The 21,504-nt window shown below is 48.0% G+C and overlaps 1 protein-coding gene across 1 annotated transcript in view; it reads right to left on the bottom strand.

The window, feature by feature from the left end:
* SORL1 (sortilin related receptor 1) overlaps positions 1 to 21,504 on the bottom strand; it is a 166,267-nt gene that overhangs the window by 118,057 nt on the left and 26,706 nt on the right. Inside the window, exons 4-6 of the mRNA XM_040258233.1 lie at positions 15,037 to 15,198; positions 13,364 to 13,431; positions 7,536 to 7,716 (exon numbers count right to left, since the gene is read on the bottom strand). Coding sequence (XP_040114167.1) covers positions 7,536 to 7,716; positions 13,364 to 13,431; positions 15,037 to 15,198 — 411 coding nt within the window. The remainder of the gene's footprint in view (positions 1 to 7,535; positions 7,717 to 13,363; positions 13,432 to 15,036; positions 15,199 to 21,504) is intronic.

Below are 21,504 nucleotides of genomic sequence, written 5' to 3'. Positions count from 1 at the left end.
GGTGGGAGAAATGAGGGACCCAAGGCGCGTGGCAGACAAACACCTGGCTTCAGAAGCACCTGGGCTGTAACATCTACTGCCATTTTCTCTTCGAAGCAGTAACAAAGTTTCAGCAAAATATCATTCACCTTCATGTTATCTATACCTAATAATTGATATATAAAATGATATATCTGAGATTTAGTTTAAAATAGTCCAAGAAAAAATAAGCAGTGCATAGACGGTTGAAAAGAGATTAGCAAACGCAGATACTCTTGAGACTGAATAAAGGTACAAGGGGAGGTCATATCAGCACACAAAAAAAATTTTTTGTGTGTAGGTGTGGAAATAATAAAAAGTTTGCAGAGTTGATATTAACTGAAAGCACTTCTGGAATGACAGAGGAAAGAACTCTAAAAATCCACTCATCTATGCTAACAACAAAAAAGCATTGACAAAAATTCTCAAAATCAACTTTTTCAGAATCCTGAAAATTTTAAAAAAAGCTTGCAAAAATTCAAGAAGCATTTATTCAAAACAATGACTGAAGCTCAGCAAGAAGAGTGAACTTGGTGATGTTTCAACTTGTCCTAACCCCAACCCTTCTACTCTAGCTGAGGTACTAGTAGCGTGGGAAACCCACAGCATCACAGCCACAATCGCTATGAAAACCAGCAGCCCAGGAGAGGACAGAACAGGTTTGGAGCTCCCCAAATGCCCCATAGCCAGAGGACTGTCAGATTTTATCTGCCTGGTGACTCGCTTGATAGCTGCATTCTCAGGTCGTCTCCTTAAATAACCTGACTCAGCTCTCTCTACACACAGACCTACAGCCTGGGCATTTAAGGGAAACACTGACATGGTAAGTGTTTTAAACACCACCTCTGCCAGAGAAACATTATCACTTGGAGCTCACAAAAGGTGAACTAAAAAGCATAAAAGGAAAAATGGGAGAAGGTATCCATAAGAGGCCTTGATAAGCTCTGAAACATTCCAAGGAATTTACAAGGTCACACGCAAGAAGGGCTGTGTTCTGCTCAGGAAAGAATGGAAAGGGCCTAATTCCTCATGTCTGGTTAATAATCTTGAGTCTCCACACAAACAAGAAGTGAAGACTAAGGCAGAGCTGGAGAAGGCACTGAAGGCATGCCCCAACACACACTCAGAGGCCCTCAGCAAAGGGCGACAGACGACTGGCTGAAAGCACTTTAGGAAATCACTGATCACCAGCTGACCACTAATGGTCAAGACTCCACTAGCCACACCCAATGAAGGGTGCAGACTTTACAACATTAATGCAGGAAACTCACAACACAAAAGCCAAAAAAGGCAACAATAATACTAAGAAGAGGCAACAACAAAAAGCCCTGGGAAGGACTTACCTCGATTAAGAAGAATTGCCACAGTATATCACTTAAAATATCTGGTTTTCCACCAAAAAATGAAAAGCAAACACACACAACAGTCAATACAACCTATTCTTGAGGAACGCCAGATGCTGGACCTAAAATTTAAACCCTCCATCCTAAATACATTCAAAGAACTAAAGGAAATAACATATCAAGAATTTAAAAGGGGGACTTCCCTGGTGATCCAGTGGTTAAGACCCAACAAGTCTAGTGCAGGGGATGTGGGTTCAATCCCAAGTCAGGGAACTAAGATCCCACATACCTCAAGGTGCAGCAAATAATAATAATAATAATGTCGAGAATAGGCAAATTCATAAGGCAGAAAGTAGATTCTTGGTTGCCAGGGGCTGGAAGGAGAGAGGAGTAGAAAGTATTGCTAGTGGGTATGACAATAAACTGTGGAAAATTCTGAAAGAGATGGGAATACCAGACCACCTGACCTGCCTCTTGAGAAACTTACATGCAAGTCAGGAAGCAACAGTTAGAACTGGACATGGAACAACAGACTGGTTCCAAATAGGAAAAGGAGTACATCAAGGCTGTATATTGTCACCCTGCTTATTTAACTTCTATGCAGAGTACATCAAGAGAAACGCTGGGCTGGAAGAAGCACAAGCTGGAATCAAGATTGCCGGGAGAAATATCAATAACCTCAGATATGCAGATAACACCACCCTTATGGCAGAAAGTGAAGAGGAACTAAAGAGCCTCTTGATGAAAGTGAAAGAGGAGAGTGAAAAAGTTGGCTTAAAGCTCAACATTCAGAAAGCGAAGATCATGGCATCTGGTCCCATCACTTCATGGCAAATAGATGGGGAAACAGTGGAAACAGTGTCAGACTTTTTATTTTTGGGGGCTCCAAAATCACTGCAGATAGTGATTGCAGCCATGAAATTAAAAGACACTTACTCCTTGGAAGCAAAGTTATGACCAACCTAAATAGCATATTCAAAACCAGAAACATTACTTTGCCAACAAAGGTCCGTCTAATCAAGGCTATGATTTTTCCAGTAGTCATGTATAGATGTGAGAGTTGAACTGTGAAGAAGCCTGAGCGCCGAAGAATTGATGCTTTTGAACTGTGGTGTTGGAGAAGACTCTTCAGAGTTCCTTGGACTGCAAGGAGATCCAACCAGATCCAACCAGGAGATCCATCCTAAAGGAGATCAGACCTGGCTGTTCTTTAGAAGGAATGATGCTAAAGCTGAAACTCCAGTACTTTGGCCACCTCATGCGAAGAGTTGACTCATTGGAAAAGACTCTGATGCTGGGAGGGATTGGGGGCAAGAGGAGAAGTGGACGACAGAGGATGAAATGGTTGAATGGCATCACTGACTCGATGGACGTGAATCTGAGTGAACTCCGGGAGTTGGTGACGGACAGGGAGGCCTGGCATGCTGCGATTCATGGGGTTGCAAAGAGTTGGACACGACTGAGCAACTGAACTGAACTGATGAGATTTCCTTCATAAGTCACGACAATGCTCTGGATTTAGATAGTGGTGAGCAATACCTGACCTTATGAACATACTAAAAATCACTGAACTGTACACTTTACATGGGTAAATGTTACAGGATATGAATCATATCTCAATACTGGTATTATAAAAAATCAATTTTAAATGTATTGGTATTATAGTCTCCTTTTTAATCCGTAAACACGTTTGAACTTTATTGTATATGGAGTTACAAGCATTAGGTGCTTATGACATTGCTTAAATGTCTATGTTTGGATACATTTAAGCAATGTCATAATTAAAATAATTTGTCAATGCTTGGATTTTGGTTGGTTATCCTAAAACTCACACTTCAATTGTGGTCAGTTAACCTCTCATGTAGAAGCCCACAATTCTGAGGCAATTACTAGGTTTTTCTGTTAACTCTATCAGCATTAGGGACTTAAAAATAGCATAACGATGGTTAGAAGTTGGTTTCCAATAGTGAAATTAGTGGTTGGTTGGTCAGAATAGTGAAAGTACAATTGAGTTCTCTCAGGAAATCTGTGGCATGCAAGATGTCTGAATGAGCCATAGTATCACAAAGACTGGGCTTCCCAGGTGGCTCAGTGGTAAAGAATCTGCCTGCCAATGCAGGAGACACAGGTTCGATCCCTGGGTCGGGAAGCTCCCCTGGAGGAAGGCATGGCAACCCAGTCCAGTATTCTTGCCTGGAGAATCCTATGGACAGAGCAGCCTGGCAGGCTACAGTCCATGGGGTCGCAAGAGTCAGACATGATTGAGGCAACTGAGCACACACACACACACGCATCCCAAAGATAAGACCATGGCATGTAAAGGGCACAGCAACTTAGGGAGGCCTGCCACCTCAGCTCTCAGGGGATATACTGCAGGTTCATCTAGCACAAGCTCCTGCACCAGAGGAGTCTAGCTGCCTAACGCCAACTGAAAGGGGAGCAGAATCCCGCCCCTACAACAACAGTTGGCAAACTTTTTCTGTAAAGGTCCACTCAGAAGTATTTTAGCTTTTGTGGGCCATCTAGCGTCTATGCGACGATTCATTTCTGCCACTCTAACACGAATGCAGCAATGGATGACACACAGGAAATGAGCATGCCTGTGTTTCAATAAAACTTTACTGACAAAACCAAAGAGCATGGTTTGCCAAGGCTGCCCAAGAACACTGTCTGCACCCTGCCAAGCTGTGGCTGCCATCACTTGTAAGAACAGAGAGGAGACTCCATCAAGCCCACCCATCAGGCACTGGCTCACTGCTGCACTTTGGGCAAGAAATGTCTGAGCCTGCCTCTCAGGAGCGGCTGGGAGTGAAGCTGGAGAGTGAAGCAGCCAAGCCTCACATCCTTCCAACTTTTTGGCAACTACTGTTACCTACAGGAAGCACCTACCAGCTGTGTCTCACCAAGTTCACAAACTGATGTTAGTCCCTTTGCAGAGGTGCCTCTCTGTTGCTTTAAAAGCCCCATCGGAACTTCCCTGGTGGTCCAGTGGCTAAGTCTCCGTGCTCCCAATGCAGGAGCCCAGGTTTGATCCCTGGTCAGAGAACTGGATCCCACATGCCACAACGAAGAGTCTGCATGCCACAGCTAAAGATTCTGCCTCCTGCAACTGGAAGATCCCACATGCTGCAACTCAAATGCTGCACAGCCAAGTAAATAATAAATCCCACTGGAGAAAACATGGCAGCCCACTCCAGTATTCCTGCCTAGAAAATCCCATGGATGGAGAAGCATGGCTGGCTGCAGTTCATGGGGGCACAAATTATTAAAGGCCCTATCATTTGGTGTGGACTAGTAAGTATATGAACTTCATGTCAAAAACCAAGGATTAAAAAAAATTGATGGACATCAGATACAAAGCACTCATGAAGTAAGAGCCAGAACCCCAGGGAGTTCTGGAGACTTGGAAAGCAGCCCCAGTCCAGAACCTGGTTGGCTGCCCTGACATGTTCTAAAAAACTAACTTACAAGCAGTTGGAATCAGTCACATTGCTGGAAAAAAGCAAAAAAGTTAATCACCCCAAAGCAATTTTCTGTCATTTTGCAATTATTTTCTTAGCTTTCCTAAATTGATTTGAATCCAGTTAGCATTAAAGTCGACTCATTGGAAAATCACTGGAAAAGACCCTGATGCTGGGAAGACTGAAGGCAGGAGAAGGGGATGACAGAGGAAAGAGGACGACAGAGGACAAGGTTGTTGGGTGGTATCACCAACTCAATGGACATGAGTTTAAGAAAACTCCAGGCAACAGTGAAGGACAGGGGAGCCTGGCGTGCTGCCGTCCATGGGGTCACAAAGAGCTGGACTGAAGGACAACAAGCATTAAAGTCGTTCGGAATTCCCCAAATCCAGTACCTACAGTACTGGGAACACCCCGGATAAGAAGTAAGGTGGAGGTGCAGACCCCAACATGCCTACTGCTAGAGTGATCCAACCAGGGCCGATGTCATATATCCTTATGGCTTAAGACTCGAATACATTAAGCAGAAAAATACCTATTTTATCATCCACTGCCAGTGGCATCTCTTCTCTCAACCTATCCACTGAGAAATGTTCCTTTGATGATATAATTATTGCCGAAAGCTCCTGCATATACCAGGCTTCAGGGAAGAATGTCTCAAATTTTGGAGATTCTTGGGCATCCCAGGGATTCTCGGGGGGGGGGGGGGTGTTAGAATATGCATGGGGGCCAGGCCATCTGCATTTTTAACCAGGGCCCTTGCTGATGCTGCCACAGGTGATCCTAAGACAACACTTCCAGGTGGTAGCCTAGCTCGTCTCACCTGGAACCTCCAGCTAACACCACTGACCTTGGAATCTGGTGGTCCATCCGTCTGCTAAAGGAAGAAGTCAACACAACTACAATTTTGCCACCGATACCATGTAAATCAATAAGCCACACACAAGACGGGAGAGTTATAATAAAAGAACCAATAAGTTAATGCCTCCCAACCCCATCCCATGCTCCCAGTAAAAAAGCCCAGTAGCCTAATCTTTGTAAATTAGGCCAAGATTCGTTCAACTCTATTGTACATATGTTATACATCAAGCATTGTGCAAAATACTGGGTACCGTATCAGTGCGGCTCAGACAGACATGGCCCCTGACCCTACCACTGGCCAGAAACAGTAATCACCATCGGCACTCAGCAAAGCAGCTATGTCTGCAAAACAGACGGCTTTGAGGTCAGAAAGAAGAATACAGAAAGCCCCAAATGGGATATATCTTATTCTTGGGTGTGAGATCTAGAAATAATAAGGATAAAGGAATCCAAGATAACGCTCTACCTCAGCCCCACTCGACTCCGTCTGTAAAAGAAATCTGGGAATCAGTCCTTGGGCCTTAAAATTAAGAAATTAAAATCACAGAAGGCACAAGCCCAAGAAACTAAAACAAAAAAGACCTATGAGGCACCATACAACTGGAGGTATCAGTCCTCAGGCCTGACCTCTCACCTCCACGTTCCCAGCACATCCCAGCCTCAAGCAACTCAAGGATGCTTGTGTTCCTGGGCCGCTCTGTGTACATGCGCACATGTATGTGTGTTTAGGAGAAAGAGACAGACAAGGCAGAAAGCAAACGATCCAGGGAGTGTCTCTAGGCAGGCAGCCTGTCAGAAGAAAATCTGCTGTAGTTTAGTGGTTTTAAAAAACCTTGTTCAAGTTGTGTAATGGGGAATCCCTCTGGCCTTCAGCCTCTCGCCTCTTCTCTCCCGATTTCAACCTCACTCCCTGCTTTCCCTTTAGGGGAGACCCTCTCTCCACCCTAGAACCGACCAAGGGGACTGACCTGCTTCTGCTTGGCCAGCTACCAATCATATATATAAGCGAGAACCTGAAGGAAAACATGACGTCTGGTTTTAGCCCTTAAGGTTTAACAGCGAAAAGAGTAACCTCCCAGGCACAGAGGAGACTGTCAGAGCCTGAGGTCAAGCAGGCACCAGCCGCAAAACGCATTACGAAAACGAGCTCACCTCCCTCCAGTTAGAGCAGCCCAACTGACTCTTGGCTGGGCCTGGCTTTTTCCTTTACTCAAGGGGAAGTATGGTTGCAACTTGATACAGCTGCAAGGCAAGTCCCGTTAAACAATCAACTGTGGTTTTAAATGAGCAAGCCCTCCATTTCAGCATGTGGCTTCAACATATAAAATCAAGGAGAAGATTTTCCCAAAGGCTGAGAGTTAAGCTACTTACTGACAGCTGGAAGCTTAATTACTACTTTTCTTAGAGCATTAACTCCCACTAGCCAATAACTACACATTCTATTAGCCATGTAGATGAACATGTGTCCAAACCTCCCAAAGAAATCGGCCTGAGTTGAAGAGAATTCAGTAGTAGGATTAAAGAAAAAAGCCACTTAGCCTCATCCCTCCTTTCTGTGTTCTTCCATTGGGATTTCAAAGAAATGTGTGTTTGTCAAGGATGCCCAGACCAGGAAAAGACCAAATTCCTAGCACCCAGTGACCCTCTGAGTGGCTATGTAAGTGTTCCCACCCCTTGACCTTTCAGAACCTTCTAGGCCCCTTGGGAAAGTCCGTCTTATGTCCAGCACCTACAATCAACCCCCACTCCCACATCCCTGCTTGTACGAACCCTTCTCCCAGCCCGATCCCAGAATGCCCAGCCTCAGAAAGGAAACACAAAAGCAGCTGAATCCTTAATGCTTTCAACTCACCACCACCTTGGTGGCAAACATGTACTTGTCCCGCAGCTGGAAGTCCCTCACTTCCTCCAGGATCACCTCCAGGTTCTCCCGAGACTGGAAGAAGTCTGTGCTTCGGAAAACTGTGGAATAGCCAGAGGGTTCATGCCGTTCCACGTAGATGGTGTTTGGCTTGTCGTAGGGATCGATTCCCCTGGAAGAAAAAACAAAGTGCCTGTCATCATCTCCACGCTGAGGCACGGAGGTCCTGCCATGCAGACCATCAGCGAGGACTCGGGGACACTGTGGTGGCCACAAACCGGCCCTTTGGTGGCTCCTTGGCTCAGGAAAGAGGGGAAGAAACTGCCACTTGTGCACAGTATCTTCTGCTGGGTGGTTGTTCACAAGGCAGCCTGTGTTTCGCTCCAGGCAAGCCTGGACTGTGCTGGAGTGAAGGGAATGGAAGGAAAAGTGAAAGGAAGTGTTTCAGAACCAGTGAGCAACGAACTGCTTGCACGAGGCTGTCACCAAGCTTCTGGCCTCAAGCTGTGAACCGCAGAGGAATGAAGGAGCGTTTGTCCCCAGGATGCTATGTCCTCAGTGGAACAGCTCTAGAGGAAACCACAGGAGGAACCGGTGACCCGCCCCCCGACCTTCTAACAGACGCTGCCCTTCCTGTCTGTCCCGTGCCGTTGTCGCGGATCTGTGCAGCCAGCGCTCATCCGATCAGCGCAGGTTCACCTCCCACGAGGCTCCTTCACAAACTCTTTCTCGCACACGCTGATCTTCAGTAACGTGGGGCTCACCCCTCCCTCTGTGCTCCCGCCACACCACCCCCCTCTGCCCATGTGCCCTCCGCATAGACACTGATCTGCACACCTAAATCCTTCTCATCTTCGAAGGCCAAGTGCAAGTCCCCTTCTTCCAGGAAGCCCGCTCTCATGCCCTTCTCCCTTCTCCCAAAACTAACAATGCATCTCTGTAGCACTCAATTCCAAGTCTTTTTTAAGAGCTTCAAACAAAGGTAGGCACCTAGATTAAGCGGATTTGGGGACCAGACTCCTCACTTTACGCACAGTCTCATTTCTCTCCCACTGTATTACACTGTCCACCGTAATGTTTCTGTCTGAGCTTCCTAGACAGAGTACATATTCCTTCAAAGGCCAAGTCTTACACTTCTTTTGATCCTACCGAGTTCCTAGCTGCATTGATCTTTGCTGCAAGGATCCATGGACATGATACAGAAGCTCTTCCAAAATGAAAACTGTAGAGTGATCATATCAAACTACTTCAGAGAAGAATCTCTGCACTGGTGTGCCCCCAAAGAAGGCCCCCAAGGGCAGCCTGGGAGGACAGCTAACCTGCCCGAGTTTCCTGACATGCACAAGAAACATGGAAGCCAGGAGGACCTTTCAGCAAGTGGGCAAAACAGTTGAAGACAACTGGAAGAGAGATGCACACGAGGATGCAGTGTGCCCCAAGGAGAAGCAGAAGGACTCAGTAATGTTAACCACTGCAAACGCCTCTGTATGGTCCTGTAGGCACGACGGCTCTCGGGATAATGAAGGCAATGACAAGAAATTCCTTCAAAGATGCATTGTCAAAAGCAAGTTTCCGGGACTTCCCTGGTGGCCCAGTGACTAAGACTCCGTGCTCCCAGTGTGAGGGTGTGGGGTGGGGACCCAGGTTCGAGCCCTGGTCAGAGAACTAGATCCCGCATGCCACAACCAAGAGTTTGCATGCCGCAACTAAAAGATTCTGCATATTGAGGGGGAAAAAAAAAGCAAGTTCCAAGGCAAGAAGGGAAGGAAAAGAAAAGAAAGGAGTGAGGAAAAGAGAGAAGAAAACAAAAACAAACAGCCTTTTTTCCCATAGCGGGGCAGGGAGTAAGACTTCCCTTTGGCCCTACAATTTGGAGTCTTGGTTGGACACTAGAGAAACCAGCCTGTATCAACATGAGAAACTCATGTTCATGAAAAGATGCTCTGTGTGCACAGTGGGATTGGGGTGGGGGGGGACATGTTCTCTTTTCCACAATTAGAAGTACTGATTAAAGTACTTCCTCTACCCTAGAGGATATGCAAATTACAACACACGGGATATTTTTAAAAAAGCAGAGAGGAAGGGACCTTTATTCAGATATCTTGAGGTGGAGCTCATGCTACTATACTTTCATAACCAAGAGCAGCAGCCAACAGCTAGAGATGGAAAGAGCTGTGACTTTCATACCAATTCTCTTTCGTATTCCACATCTGAACCTCCCATTTCGGAGAGCTGCTCCCCCTACAAATTCTTGTCCTTGGAAATCACTGGCCTCCCACTTTCCAGGCTCACTGACCTGGACTTACTGTTCTCTTTCCCCTCATTTGGAAATTCCAAGCCTTGCTCTGTGTCTGAGCACAGTCATTGGTCCTTGCCTGGCCTCCCCCGCCTCATAGCCCTTCTGGGATGCTGCACGGGGCCATCTCGGGAACCCGCCCCCGTGGCTCAACCTCTGTCCTGTCTTGCCAATCTCCAGCTCTGGATAACATGAATCACTGGTTTTTCCTCACTGCTGCTGCTCCCAGGCTGCCAAGCATTGTGAAACAAAGGGTGCCGTTATTCTCTGAGAGGTTAGCTTACTCGATCACCTATTACGGCGAGTCCTAAGCGAAAATCCCCCCAAACAGCCTGAAATTTCCTGACTCCAGACATGTAATTATCTACAATAAGCCAGGCCAGCCCTTTCCCCTAAGATAACTATCTGCATGTCTGCACAGAGGCAGGGTACAACACAAATTCCCAGATGTGAAGTTTTTCTGTTTAATAATCCTGCTGGTTTGCCCTCTTAATATATGATTCTCTAAACTGAAAATAGAGCAATTTGTCCCTTTAAAGTTCAAAGAAAGCAAAAAAAAAGTTTTAATGGTATTCCTTGGATAAAGGCTGTACTTGGATGAGATTGTGGTTATAATTTCACTGATTCTACAACCACTGCCCAAGGAAAATAATGAAAAAGTCAGAAATAGCTGCCTTCTGTAACAAGGAAGTCCACTGAAGATACTCAGCTCTAAGGACCCTCTCTGCTCTATCCTTCTTTATTGTCCTTAATTACTAAGGAAGAAATAAGAACTCACTGACATTCCTCTTCAAAGTGACAACAAAAAGATGCAGACAGGATCCATATCTCATGGGTGACAACATTTAAAGAGGATAAAACTACATGTAAAAGACAAAGGACAAACTGGGAAATACAAATGAACACATCCATAAAACCTATCTCATATCACAAATGACCAATCTCAAATATATAAAGAGCTCCTAGAAATCAATAATAAAGAGATGAACAATCCAAAAGAAAAGGGGCTAAGGACATGAACAGACATGTCCCAAAAAAAGAAGCAAAAGCGACCCTTACTTAGTTAAAAGATGTTCAAACTCACACATAAAAAGAAAAATGCAGGGACTTGCCTGGCAGTCCAGTGGTTAGGATTCCATGTTTCCAATGTAGGATATGTGGGTTCAATTCTGATAGTGGATCTAGATTCCACATGCCACATGGTGTGGCCAAAAGACAAAAAAATTTTAAAAAGAAAGAAAAATGCATATTAAAATTAAACTGACACGCTAAAAGACTGCGGAAAAAGGCACAATTCTATGTTGTCGAGAATGAGTGAAAATTTTGACACTTTCTATAGGAAATTTGGCAAAGTTACAATCTCAATGATCCATTCACTTGGGATATATCAGTGCAAAACTGACAAAAGTCCATGCCCTGTTGGAACTTTTTATTCTATTGAAGAAAGACGAATAACAAGCATAATAAGAGTGTATTAAGATGTGATGAGTACTATGCAAGGAAAGAACAGATCAGGCTACGACAGATTGGGAATGAGAGGGGAACAGTTGCAATTTTAATACGATCCTTAGGAAAGACCCCCATCTAGAAGGTTAGTCATTTGAGAAGACCTGAATGAGGTAGAGGAGCAAGTGTGTCTTCAGTAAAAGCTTTCCAGGCAGAGGAAACGGCAAGTGCAGAAACCCCATGGTAGGACTGGAGCTGGCATTTCATCTGAGAAACGATACACGTAGAAGGGTTCGAAGCAGAAGAACATGATCTGACCTGGTTCTTTTTTAATATGTATGTATGTATTTATTTGACTGCATCAGGTCTTAGTTGCAGCGTGCAGGATCCAGGATGCATCATGTAGAATCTTTTTTGCAGCACATGGACTCTCTAGTTGCAGCATGCAGGCTCCAGAGTGTGCAGGCTTAGTTGTCCCACAGCATGTGGGATCTTAGTTTCCCAACCAGGAATGGAACCCACTTCCCCTATGTTGCAAGATGAATCCTTAACCACTGGACCATCAGGGAAGTCCCCTGATCTGACCTGTTTCTAACAGGATCAATGTGGCCATGCTCTGAGAATGTTAGAAGGACAAAAGAAGCAGCAGAAAGGCCAGCTGGATGACTAGTGAGTGACAGCAGTGGTTTGGAGTAAAGCAGTAGCTGGGGAGCGGATCTTGCATATATACTGAAGGCAGAGCCAACAGGCTTTCCTGATGGACTAAACGTGAAGCAGGAAACAACATAGAATCTGGGACGACTTAGTTTTTGACCTGAGCACCTAGAAAGTGAAAAGGGGAAATGGAGAAGACCATACGAGTGGAGCTGATTAGGGGCAGCGAAGATCAAGATGTAACAAGTTTACCAGGTGTGAAAGGCTTGACTTTCCTCACAGATCCTCCAAGTCCACTCCTGGGAATCTATTCTACACATTCGACTGTATATGCACAAACTCAAGACTACAGGGAGCTCCCTATATAGGGTGATCTACTGGTTAAGACTCCATGCTTTCACTGCCAAGGGGGCAGGTTCAATTCCTAGTCAGGGAGCTATGATCCCGCAGGCTGCATAGCACGGCCAAAAAAAATCAAAAAACAACAAAACAAACACACAAAAAAAACCTTAAAAAAAAAAGATTATATACACCATCTTGGTAATAGTAAAAGATTAGAAGTGACTAAAACCAGAAAAAACTGTGCTTCTTAAAGGGTAGTCATGTTAATTTCACTTTCCTTCTCAAAAATTGACAAAGGCTCCCCATGCTTTCAGAATTCAATCCAAATTCCTTTATCAAGCCCTGCAGATTCTGATACCAACATCCTTTTCTGTTTGCCCAATACACTGTCCAAGGATAAAATTCAGAGTTCTCTGCCCAAGTACCACAGTGCCTCATCTCTGCTATGAGCCATTCTGATCCCATCTGGAATTCCTGTCCTGCACAGCCATGCCCTACCTGGTGTGCACATCCTGGATCAACAGTAACCTCCTCTGTGGAGCTGTCTATGGTCCATCTGGAAGGACGATGACCCACCTCTGGCTTCTTGTGCTGTGTCTGTGGGACTTTGTGTTTCTTTCATGATGTGTGTTATATGCACAAAATGTCTTTCCTTTTCTCCTAAACTGCAATCTCCTTAATAATTATATCTATCAATTATTCAGCTTCTTACTCCCTAAAGCATCTAGCATGCTTTGTATTCAGCAGACATTCAAAAAACGTTATGAATGAACAAATGAGTTTTAGAGAAAAACCCCGACTTCTGATATGATGCTCTAAAAATGAAGGTATTTTAGAAATTATAATACATGCAAGAGCTTCAAGAGTCCCCTGGATTCCCTGATGGACTGGAAAATGCAAAGGCTCTGTCACTCCTCCCACAAGTTACCTTCCTTCCTCACCCCCATGGTGAGCCTATTACACTTGCCTGAACCAGACGCTTCACCTTTTTTGGAGAAGGGCAGATTCACCCCGCATGGAGGAGCGAGAAGCTGAAGCAAAGAAACTATATAATTCTAATTGCTTAGATGGCATGACTTACCAAGAAACAGACTTCACATGTTCCTGAATCATGATCCAAGTCTGGCCAAAGTCGTCTGACTTCCATAGCTGCAAAGACCAAAGCGACAAGTAGTCAGGATGCAAGAGGCACAACATACGATGCCTGAATGGCCTGGCCAGCACACACCATGGAAACTCCACCCTTCACAATATGCCACCTGTGAAGACAGGCAAGATCACCTCTGCCAGCTCGGTTACCCACATGCCAGCAAGGGCTGGGAGGACAGGACAGATCACCTCTGTGCTCTTCTCCATAGTCACTAATGTCTCAATGCCTTCGTATCAGAAGGAAGGAAAAACAAACGTGGCATCTCTTCCTTTTACAGATTATCAGAAATTATACTGGCTTGGCCAAAAAGTTCATTTGGGTTTTTGGTGCCAGCTTACAGAAAAACCTGAATGAACTTTTTGGCCAATCCTATATGTTACTTAAGATCCTCAAGTGCTGGTTAAAGCAAAAAGATAAAACCCAGTACTTCTCATCTGAGAAACTGTGTCTTTAAAAACCCATGCAGGCCACAGCGATGAGAGCTGAATGGAAAGGACTTTGGCTCAGTGCAGAATCAGAGCACCAAAGGGAACCACCTGAATACAGAGGGTGTGGCCAGGAGAAACTGACTTGCCGATCTCTGCAAAAGCCCCTCGACTTCCAAAGACAAAAACTGAGGGTTCCTGTGGTCCTGGGGACCAGGTAGTGAGAAACAGGAGGCCGAAAAGAACAATCGTCCACCTATACCGGTAAACCAACCCAGCCCAAGCTTGGGTTACTTCCTACGGCAAGTGAAGATTAAACAGGTCATGTTTTGGTTAAAACCTGTAAACAAAAAGAATCGTTCCAAGGTTCCTCTGAGCACAACCATTTGAAACTCACTGGGAACCCAATCCCACAGGACCAACAGGTTTCACAGAATTATGCCAGATCAATACTCTTGACATGGCAAGTTTCAACCTTGAGACAGAAACTTACCTGGGCTCTCTTCTCATCTCTCACCTTTCCTTCAAACTTGCTTAAAGGAGGAAAATGCACACATTTATATTACATGCATATGTGTGTGCCCACACACACAGGGAGAATATTTAAGTTAATGGTAACATCAAATAAGTGTTCCCCTGGCAGCTCAGTGGTAAAGACTCTGCCTGCAATGCAGGAGACGTGGGTTTGATCCCGGATCCAGGAAGAACTGCTGGAGGACGAAATGGCAACCCACTCCAGTATTATTGTCTGGACAAAGAACCCTGGTGGGGTATAGTCCACAGGGTTGGAAAAGAATCAGAAAAATTTATCAACTAAACAACAACATCAACTAAATGACAGGCATGGGCAGTATGCTGAAGGCCGAGGATGGGAAAGGCAGAACTGCCATCAGCCTTCTCTACCTAGCTCTCTGATCCAATTCCAGAGCCCCAATCTACTCCAGGACTAAGAGACGCGCCTGAGCAGTGAGAAGGGCCTGATGTACAACTAACAGGGCCACTGGAGGGTGTCACTCCCTGGATGGGATGCAGACCAAGAGCGCCAGGGGGATATATTTTTCTGTAGCCGTGGGAAGTGAAATGATAGCTGCACAGGTCACCCAAAGGACAGGCGAACCACCCGGGCAGAACAGAAACGTCTGGAAGCACCACCTGACCACGTTCCCTAAGCTCTCTTACCTGCTTGTTGGGGTGAGACCTGTCAAAGCCCAGGAGAAGGTTGGAGGCTTTGCTGTGCAGGAGGAGGTCGGCTGCCCGGAATGGGATGGAGAAGCCTTGGATGGTGTTGCAGAAGTCGAACGTGGTCCAGAGGTACTGAGCGTAAGCATCTGTGAAAATGTACTGCAAGGAAAGGAGAGGGGCTCAGAGCAGGCCTGGCCAGACCCCTGATGCCCCCTCAACTCAGTTTGAGTCCCCATGCAAGTAAGGGCCGGGGTGGTGCCCTTGAATGTGGCTTTCTTGCCATCTGCTGCCAGTGGGAAGAGACTCTGGTGTGCACCACACAAGGCTTGGCAAAGGAAGGGTGTGAACCGGCCAAAGTGAACCCAGACGGTGCTCCTGTTTATCCAGGTAATGAAGCTAATCAAGCCTTTCCATCCTTTCTTTCCACTGACTTGGCCTTTCTCACTCTTCAGGGGGGTAACCAGTCATAGTCAGAGGGTTGCTCTCCAGACTGGCTATGTGTGGACTGGCCTGCTCACCATCCGTGCATACTCTGACAGGCCTTTCCGGGAGGATACCCGACATCACGCCCACCCACGAAGCTGAGCTTCCCCGTCGGGCCCCAGGGCCAGGTGACAGGGCAGCTCTGAGGACTCAGCTGCACTCGGGCTGGCAGACTCACCCTGGGGACCAGTGGGCAAGCAGGGGCTCAGCTTATTTTGCTGCCGCGTGGGTGAGTAACTCTGAACAAGTCTGGCTGGAGAGGGACTGCCAGCCTAAAAGAGTTCTCTAGGGGAAAGGACCAAAGCAATTCCACTGAAGAAATGTGCCCTGAATATTCCCCACGGACCAGATGCCGGAGGTACCCCAGAGAAAGATGACGCTTCCTCTTAAGCACCTTCCAGCCTGATGTGGGAGAGAGCTATGCCCACAGCCAGCTCCAGTTCAAGGGGAAATGACAGTAACTGAGAAACCCAGGAGAGAGTCCTGAGACAGCACAGGCCACAGATGAGCTGAGGTTTGGGGAACAGGACATAACTCCAGGGAAGATTTAGGCCTCATAGTGCAGGCAAGACTCCCACAGGGAAGGAACATGCCGCAGCCAGGGCAGTTTGACTTGGAGAACCAAAGAGGAGGGGAAACACAGCACTGGCATGACGACAGTCTTGAGGGCCCGAGGGGAACGTCAGGGAATGAGGCTGGCTGCCCCGGAAGGTGGCTGGGCCTGCGTGTGCGTGCGTGCGCACACACACGCGGCTGGAGGGCAGCCCCGCTCTCAGAAGCACAGCGTGGCTCCAAGGCCGACTGTGAACCAAACCTAGAGCCGAGGGACCCAGCACCACCACCACCACCAGCCAGCCAGCCAGGGACGTCCCAGAAATCAACGATGCACGGGAATTAGGCCAAGGACTCGTTCCCTAATGGAGCTCACCTGCTCCAGACCCCGCTTCAGCTCAGAACCCGTTCAGCACTCAGAGCCCCAGCCTGCAGGAACACGCCGCGCTTGTCTGCACGTGGCTGCCACAGGTTCCTGCTCCTGTTCCCTCCCACTTGCTCCCCACATCCAGACTGAAAACTCCCCGGGCATCTGTTTTATGTGTTGTTTCCTCCACAGCATCTAATGTCAAACTCCAGACTCTGGAGAAGCCTAATTAAATCTCACTCTAAAGGATAATAAACGCTGTGAGAGCAGAAACTATCCACACCAAAAGCACAGTGATAAAAAACACTGATGACCCTAAAAAGACCATCATAATTTGGGGTATAAAAGTGTCCCCCACTGCTAGAAATGACATAGCCCATCTTCCTGCTCTGAAACCGTCTTGGTTACTGGGGGAGGGAGTGTTCTCTCAGTTTCAAAAGTTTTCTCCAGAAGCACCCATCAGAAGGCTGCTTGCAGTTTCACATCTGAAGACTTGGAAGTCACACGCCTGGTCACGATGTTCCTAACAGCTCCAGTTTGTCAAGGGCACTGGGTCTGTACCAGGAAGTAGGCTGAACGTTCGCACACCTTGCCTCCTTTCACCCTCAGAGTGCCCACAGCACCTCCAGGCCATGAGAGTATTATTTCCTCTCTTACTAAGGAGGACACGGATGCTGAGAGCGGTCAGCCCCCCAAGATGACTAGGAGGCAGCAGCACACACATCAGTGTCCGGCTGGTTCATCAATCCTCACCACTCTCCTTCCAACAACCTAGAGCCTGTTATGCAGAGTGAAGGACCTCAGAAAGAGAAAAACAAACATCGTATACTAACTCGTATATATGGAATCTAGAAAGATGGTACCAGTAGACCTATGGTCAGGGCAGCAGTGGAGACACAGACATAGAGAACAGACTTCTGGACACAGGTGGGGGCGGAAGAAGAAGGTCAGATGAATGGAGAGAACAGCATGGAAACAGGTACGCTGCTGCTGCTGCTAAGTCGCTTCAGTCGTGTCCGACTCTGTGTGGCCCCATAGACGGCAGCCCACCAGGCTCCCCCATCCCTGGGATTCTCTTACGCTACCATATGTAAAACAGACAGCCAATGGGAATTTGCTGCAGGACTCAGGGAGCTCAAACCAAGGCTCTGTACCAACCTACAGGGGTGGGATGGGGAGGGAGGTGGGAGAGGTTCAAGAGAGAGGGGACATATGTATTCGTGTGTGTGCGAAGTCGCTTCAGTCGTTTCCGACTCTCCGCAACTGTAGCCTGCCAGGCTCCTCTGTCCATGGGATTCTCCAGGCAAGAACACTGGAGTGGGTTGCTGTGCCCTCCTCCAGGGGATCTTCCCAACCCAGGGATCAAACCTGCGGCTTCTGCATTGCAGGCGGCTTCTTTACCGCTGAACCACTGGGGAAGCCTGGACATATACATATACCCATGGTTAATTCATGTTGATGCATGGTAGAAACCAATACAATACTGTAAAGCAATTATCCTTCAAGTAAAAATAAATAAACTTTTTTAAAAGGCAGACTTCCCAAATTGAACCCATAGGTCTCAGCCTGGACTGCTAGGAGCAGTGATGTGCCTCCTCTCTTAATCTCTTCCTCAGGCTGCCCTGGAAACCCTCTTGCCTTCTGGATACTGTCTCATCAACGCTCCACACCCTACCCCTGCCCATCTGTCTCTGCTTCTCTCTCGCCAGCTCCTCTGTCTTCTTCAGCCCCTTGCCCTTGGGTGACCTCCTTGACTCCCTCCATCCTCGGCTACGACCTTGGTTCATCCTCCCACAAAGCTTCCGCCACTGCCTCCAAAAGCATGCTTTCCAAGACCCTCAAATCCCCACCTCCACCCTGACATCTCCCGGAAGAGTCTATTTCAGGTCCTTCTTGTACCTTCTCAGCACCTCCATCCGGATGTGCCAAATACTCCACTCTGTCCAACACCAAATTCTTTGCCGCCTTCCCCCAAAACCCACCTCGCCCTCCACACATCCCACGTCCTGCCCACATGACACCTTGCGCAGTCCCAGCAAGCACACGAGGCTTCTTTCCCACTGCCTTCCTCTGGCCCTCCCTCTCAATCCGTTGCCCACCCTCTTATGTTTTCCTCTAAAATGTTTTTCACCATGAGTGCCTTCCTTTCTCTTCCCAGGGCTCCTAGTGTGGCCTGCAGCCCTACTAGACACTCCGAGGAAACTGGGGGTCAGCACTGGGTTTTATTCATCCTCCTGGCTTCCAGGACCAGCAGGGAGTGAGACACTTAAGAGGGTGATCCTCGGTTTGGTCAGATGACTAGGCAACTTCATGCCTAGGCTAGTCATGGGCACCCTTGCTGACCCTTCTCTACTCTGGCCCGTCCAGACCACCCTGCAGCTGTCGGCAGACACACGTTCCTAAGAGATAGTATTCACAGTAACTCCCCACCTCAGACCACTCCATGGCTCCCTCCGTCCTCCAGGCAGAAGGCAAGCTGCTCCCTCTTCAGATGGGGCCCCAATGACATCACGAAGCCATTCAGTGCAAACTCTCCCCTCCCCACCTGCAGGGAAACCACATTTGGCATCCTGAAGCCTCTGCCCAAGCCCTTTTCCTCCCCAAGAGCTCCCACCAGCCCTGCTCCAGCTACAGAAATTGTGCCCATCTCTGAGGCTCCAGGCCTAATCCCGAGCACCCGCAAAGCCTTCACGTCTCTGGTCCCACCTCACTCAATCCCTAGCTCTAGTGAACAGCAGCATCCATTCTGCCCTTAGGCACGTGTGCCTCCTACTATGAAGTAATCTTATCATGTGTGCACAGAACGTCCCACTCTGCTTTCAGTCCTGGGACTGCCTGGCTTTCAGGTCTGCTCAGGTGACCCCATGGATTGGCCAGCAGAGCTAACCTACTAGGTAAGTGCTTCCTGAGCTGGGCAACTTCAGGAGCATTCTCACCTCCTAGTCTGTCTGCAATCACTTAATGTTCCAGAGGTGCTTCATCCTTTAGCTTAAAGCTACATTTCCTCCTAAAATACAAAGACCTCAGAAAGAAAACAAAAGACAGTACAGAATTCATCTCTGTGTCAGCATAAGTGACTCTCTCTGGTTCTGAGTGGAGAAACCAAGAGCACAGTCAGAGGAGGCAGTGAAGGGACATACCCCCAGGAGGTGGGAACCAAGGGAAAGAGACAGCATGGTTCACACTCTCCCCCAGGACCACCCTCTGGATAAAGACAGGACCAGCTCTCGCATCAGTGGAGGCTGAGAAACCCGACTGCACATCCAGTAACCTTAAAAGAGCCCGGACACGTCTGGACACTGCTGACTGGTCTCGGGTTCCTCAAGAAGCTGGTGGAACTGCCAGGTGGTCAGAGCCACACGCTGGTCCAGGCGTCAGCACATGGGACCACGAAGAAGGAAGTGGGATGGCGGGCCGGTTTGAAAATAGACCCAAACCCTCACATGACCCCACAGCCGCTCCATTTGCCTAAAGCAACACCATCTTCCCCCTTCCGCAGGCCACACACCCCCACCAGACTTTCGTGTTCCCTTTCGTGACATCTTGACCTTTCCTAGCAGCTGTTAACAGTCATTTTAACCAGTTTCAATTGCCCTCCGTGGCAGCCACAGTGAAAACATTTGTGAACAGGTGACTTGCCAAGACCTAGCACCTTTCAGGGGTTGGAGTCGGCGGGGCAAAGCACTTAGACCTGGGTGATGTTTCTCAGGAAGGGGCAGGTCTGGAGGGGGCGATCTGCCTTCCAAGGCACAAAGGCAAAAGTAAATGAAGTCATCAGCACAGTTAGAGTCACTTCCTCCCTGAGAGGTCTGAGGAGGGGTAACAGCCTCCTCTGGGCAATCAGGAGCCCCGTACCTAACCTCACTGAGCCTGCTAGGGGCCACAGGTCCAACCGCCAACAAGTCCTCCAAGGAGGCAGCCCTCTGCACCAACTCCAAACCATCCCTGGCTCAGCCCCAGAAGTCTGAGCAGCCCTGCCCTTCAGGGGACAGCTCTGAGGTCGCAGGCCCACTGCTCGCACCTCACCCGCAGCCCCTGGAGGTCCTTTACTGCAACCATCCCCCGGTTCTCCTGCCGTCTCGCCCCAAGGCCCTGCGCCCTGCCCTGCTCCTTCTGCTCCAAAGGCCCCAGATCCTCTTCCTGCACTAACCCCGACACCCCACCCCGCAAGCCCACAATCTTTCCTGTGTTCTGACTCTTCCGATGGGCGGACTTGGCAGGTTGCTCACCACAACCTGAGACAAGCAGGAAGGGAGACAAGCCTGCTCACAGATAGCTGTGCCCTGCAGCTGAGGTGACGAGGGCACGAGATGGGGCTGAAAACAGAGACTCTATGGGGACAATCAGGCAGCTTCAAGGCCACGACTGCAGCAAGAGTTAATCTTGGGACACAGCTTCCCTGGTGGCTCAGATGGTAAAGAGTCTGCCTACAATGTGGGAGACCTGGGTTCGATCCCTGGGTCAGGAAAATCCCCTCTAGAAGGAAATGGCAACCCACTCCAGTCTTCTTGCCTGGAGAGTTCCATGGACAGAGGAGCCTGGTGGGCTACAGTCCATGGGGTCACAAGGAGTCAAACACGACTGAGCAACTAATACACACCAACACTTCCCTGGTGGTTCAGTGGTAAAGAATCCGCCTGCCAGTACAGGAGACACAGGTTCAATTCCTGGTCCAGGAAGATCCCCTGGAGAAGGAAATGGCAACCCGCCCCAGTACTCTTGCCTGGGAAATCCCATGGACCGAGGAGCCTGGTGGGCTACAGTCCATGGGATCACAAAGAGACACGACTTAGTGACTAAACAAAAACAACTTTGGGACAATGTATAATAATAATAATAATAGTAATAACTACTAGATACACACAATCTCTCAAAGAAATTATCCCAAGGGTTGTATGATTCTTGTGAGGCGGGGGGCACACAGATGGATCCACAGGAGACGCAGCCAGGGAAGGGAGCTGGACCCTGGGGCAGGGCTCCTCAATCACTCAAGGTACTGGGAATCCGCAAGCCCTGGCCTGTCTGGCCCCAATGCAGCGGGGGCAGGGCACAGGGAGCCACCT

Source organism: Oryx dammah, unplaced genomic scaffold (assembly GCF_014754425.2).
Source record: "Oryx dammah isolate SB20612 unplaced genomic scaffold, SCBI_Odam_1.1 HiC_scaffold_17, whole genome shotgun sequence".
In the NCBI taxonomy this organism is placed as follows: Eukaryota; Metazoa; Chordata; class Mammalia; order Artiodactyla; family Bovidae; genus Oryx; species Oryx dammah.
The sequence above is the reverse complement of the archived record's forward strand: the minus strand, read 5'-3'. Positions and strand labels throughout refer to the sequence as shown.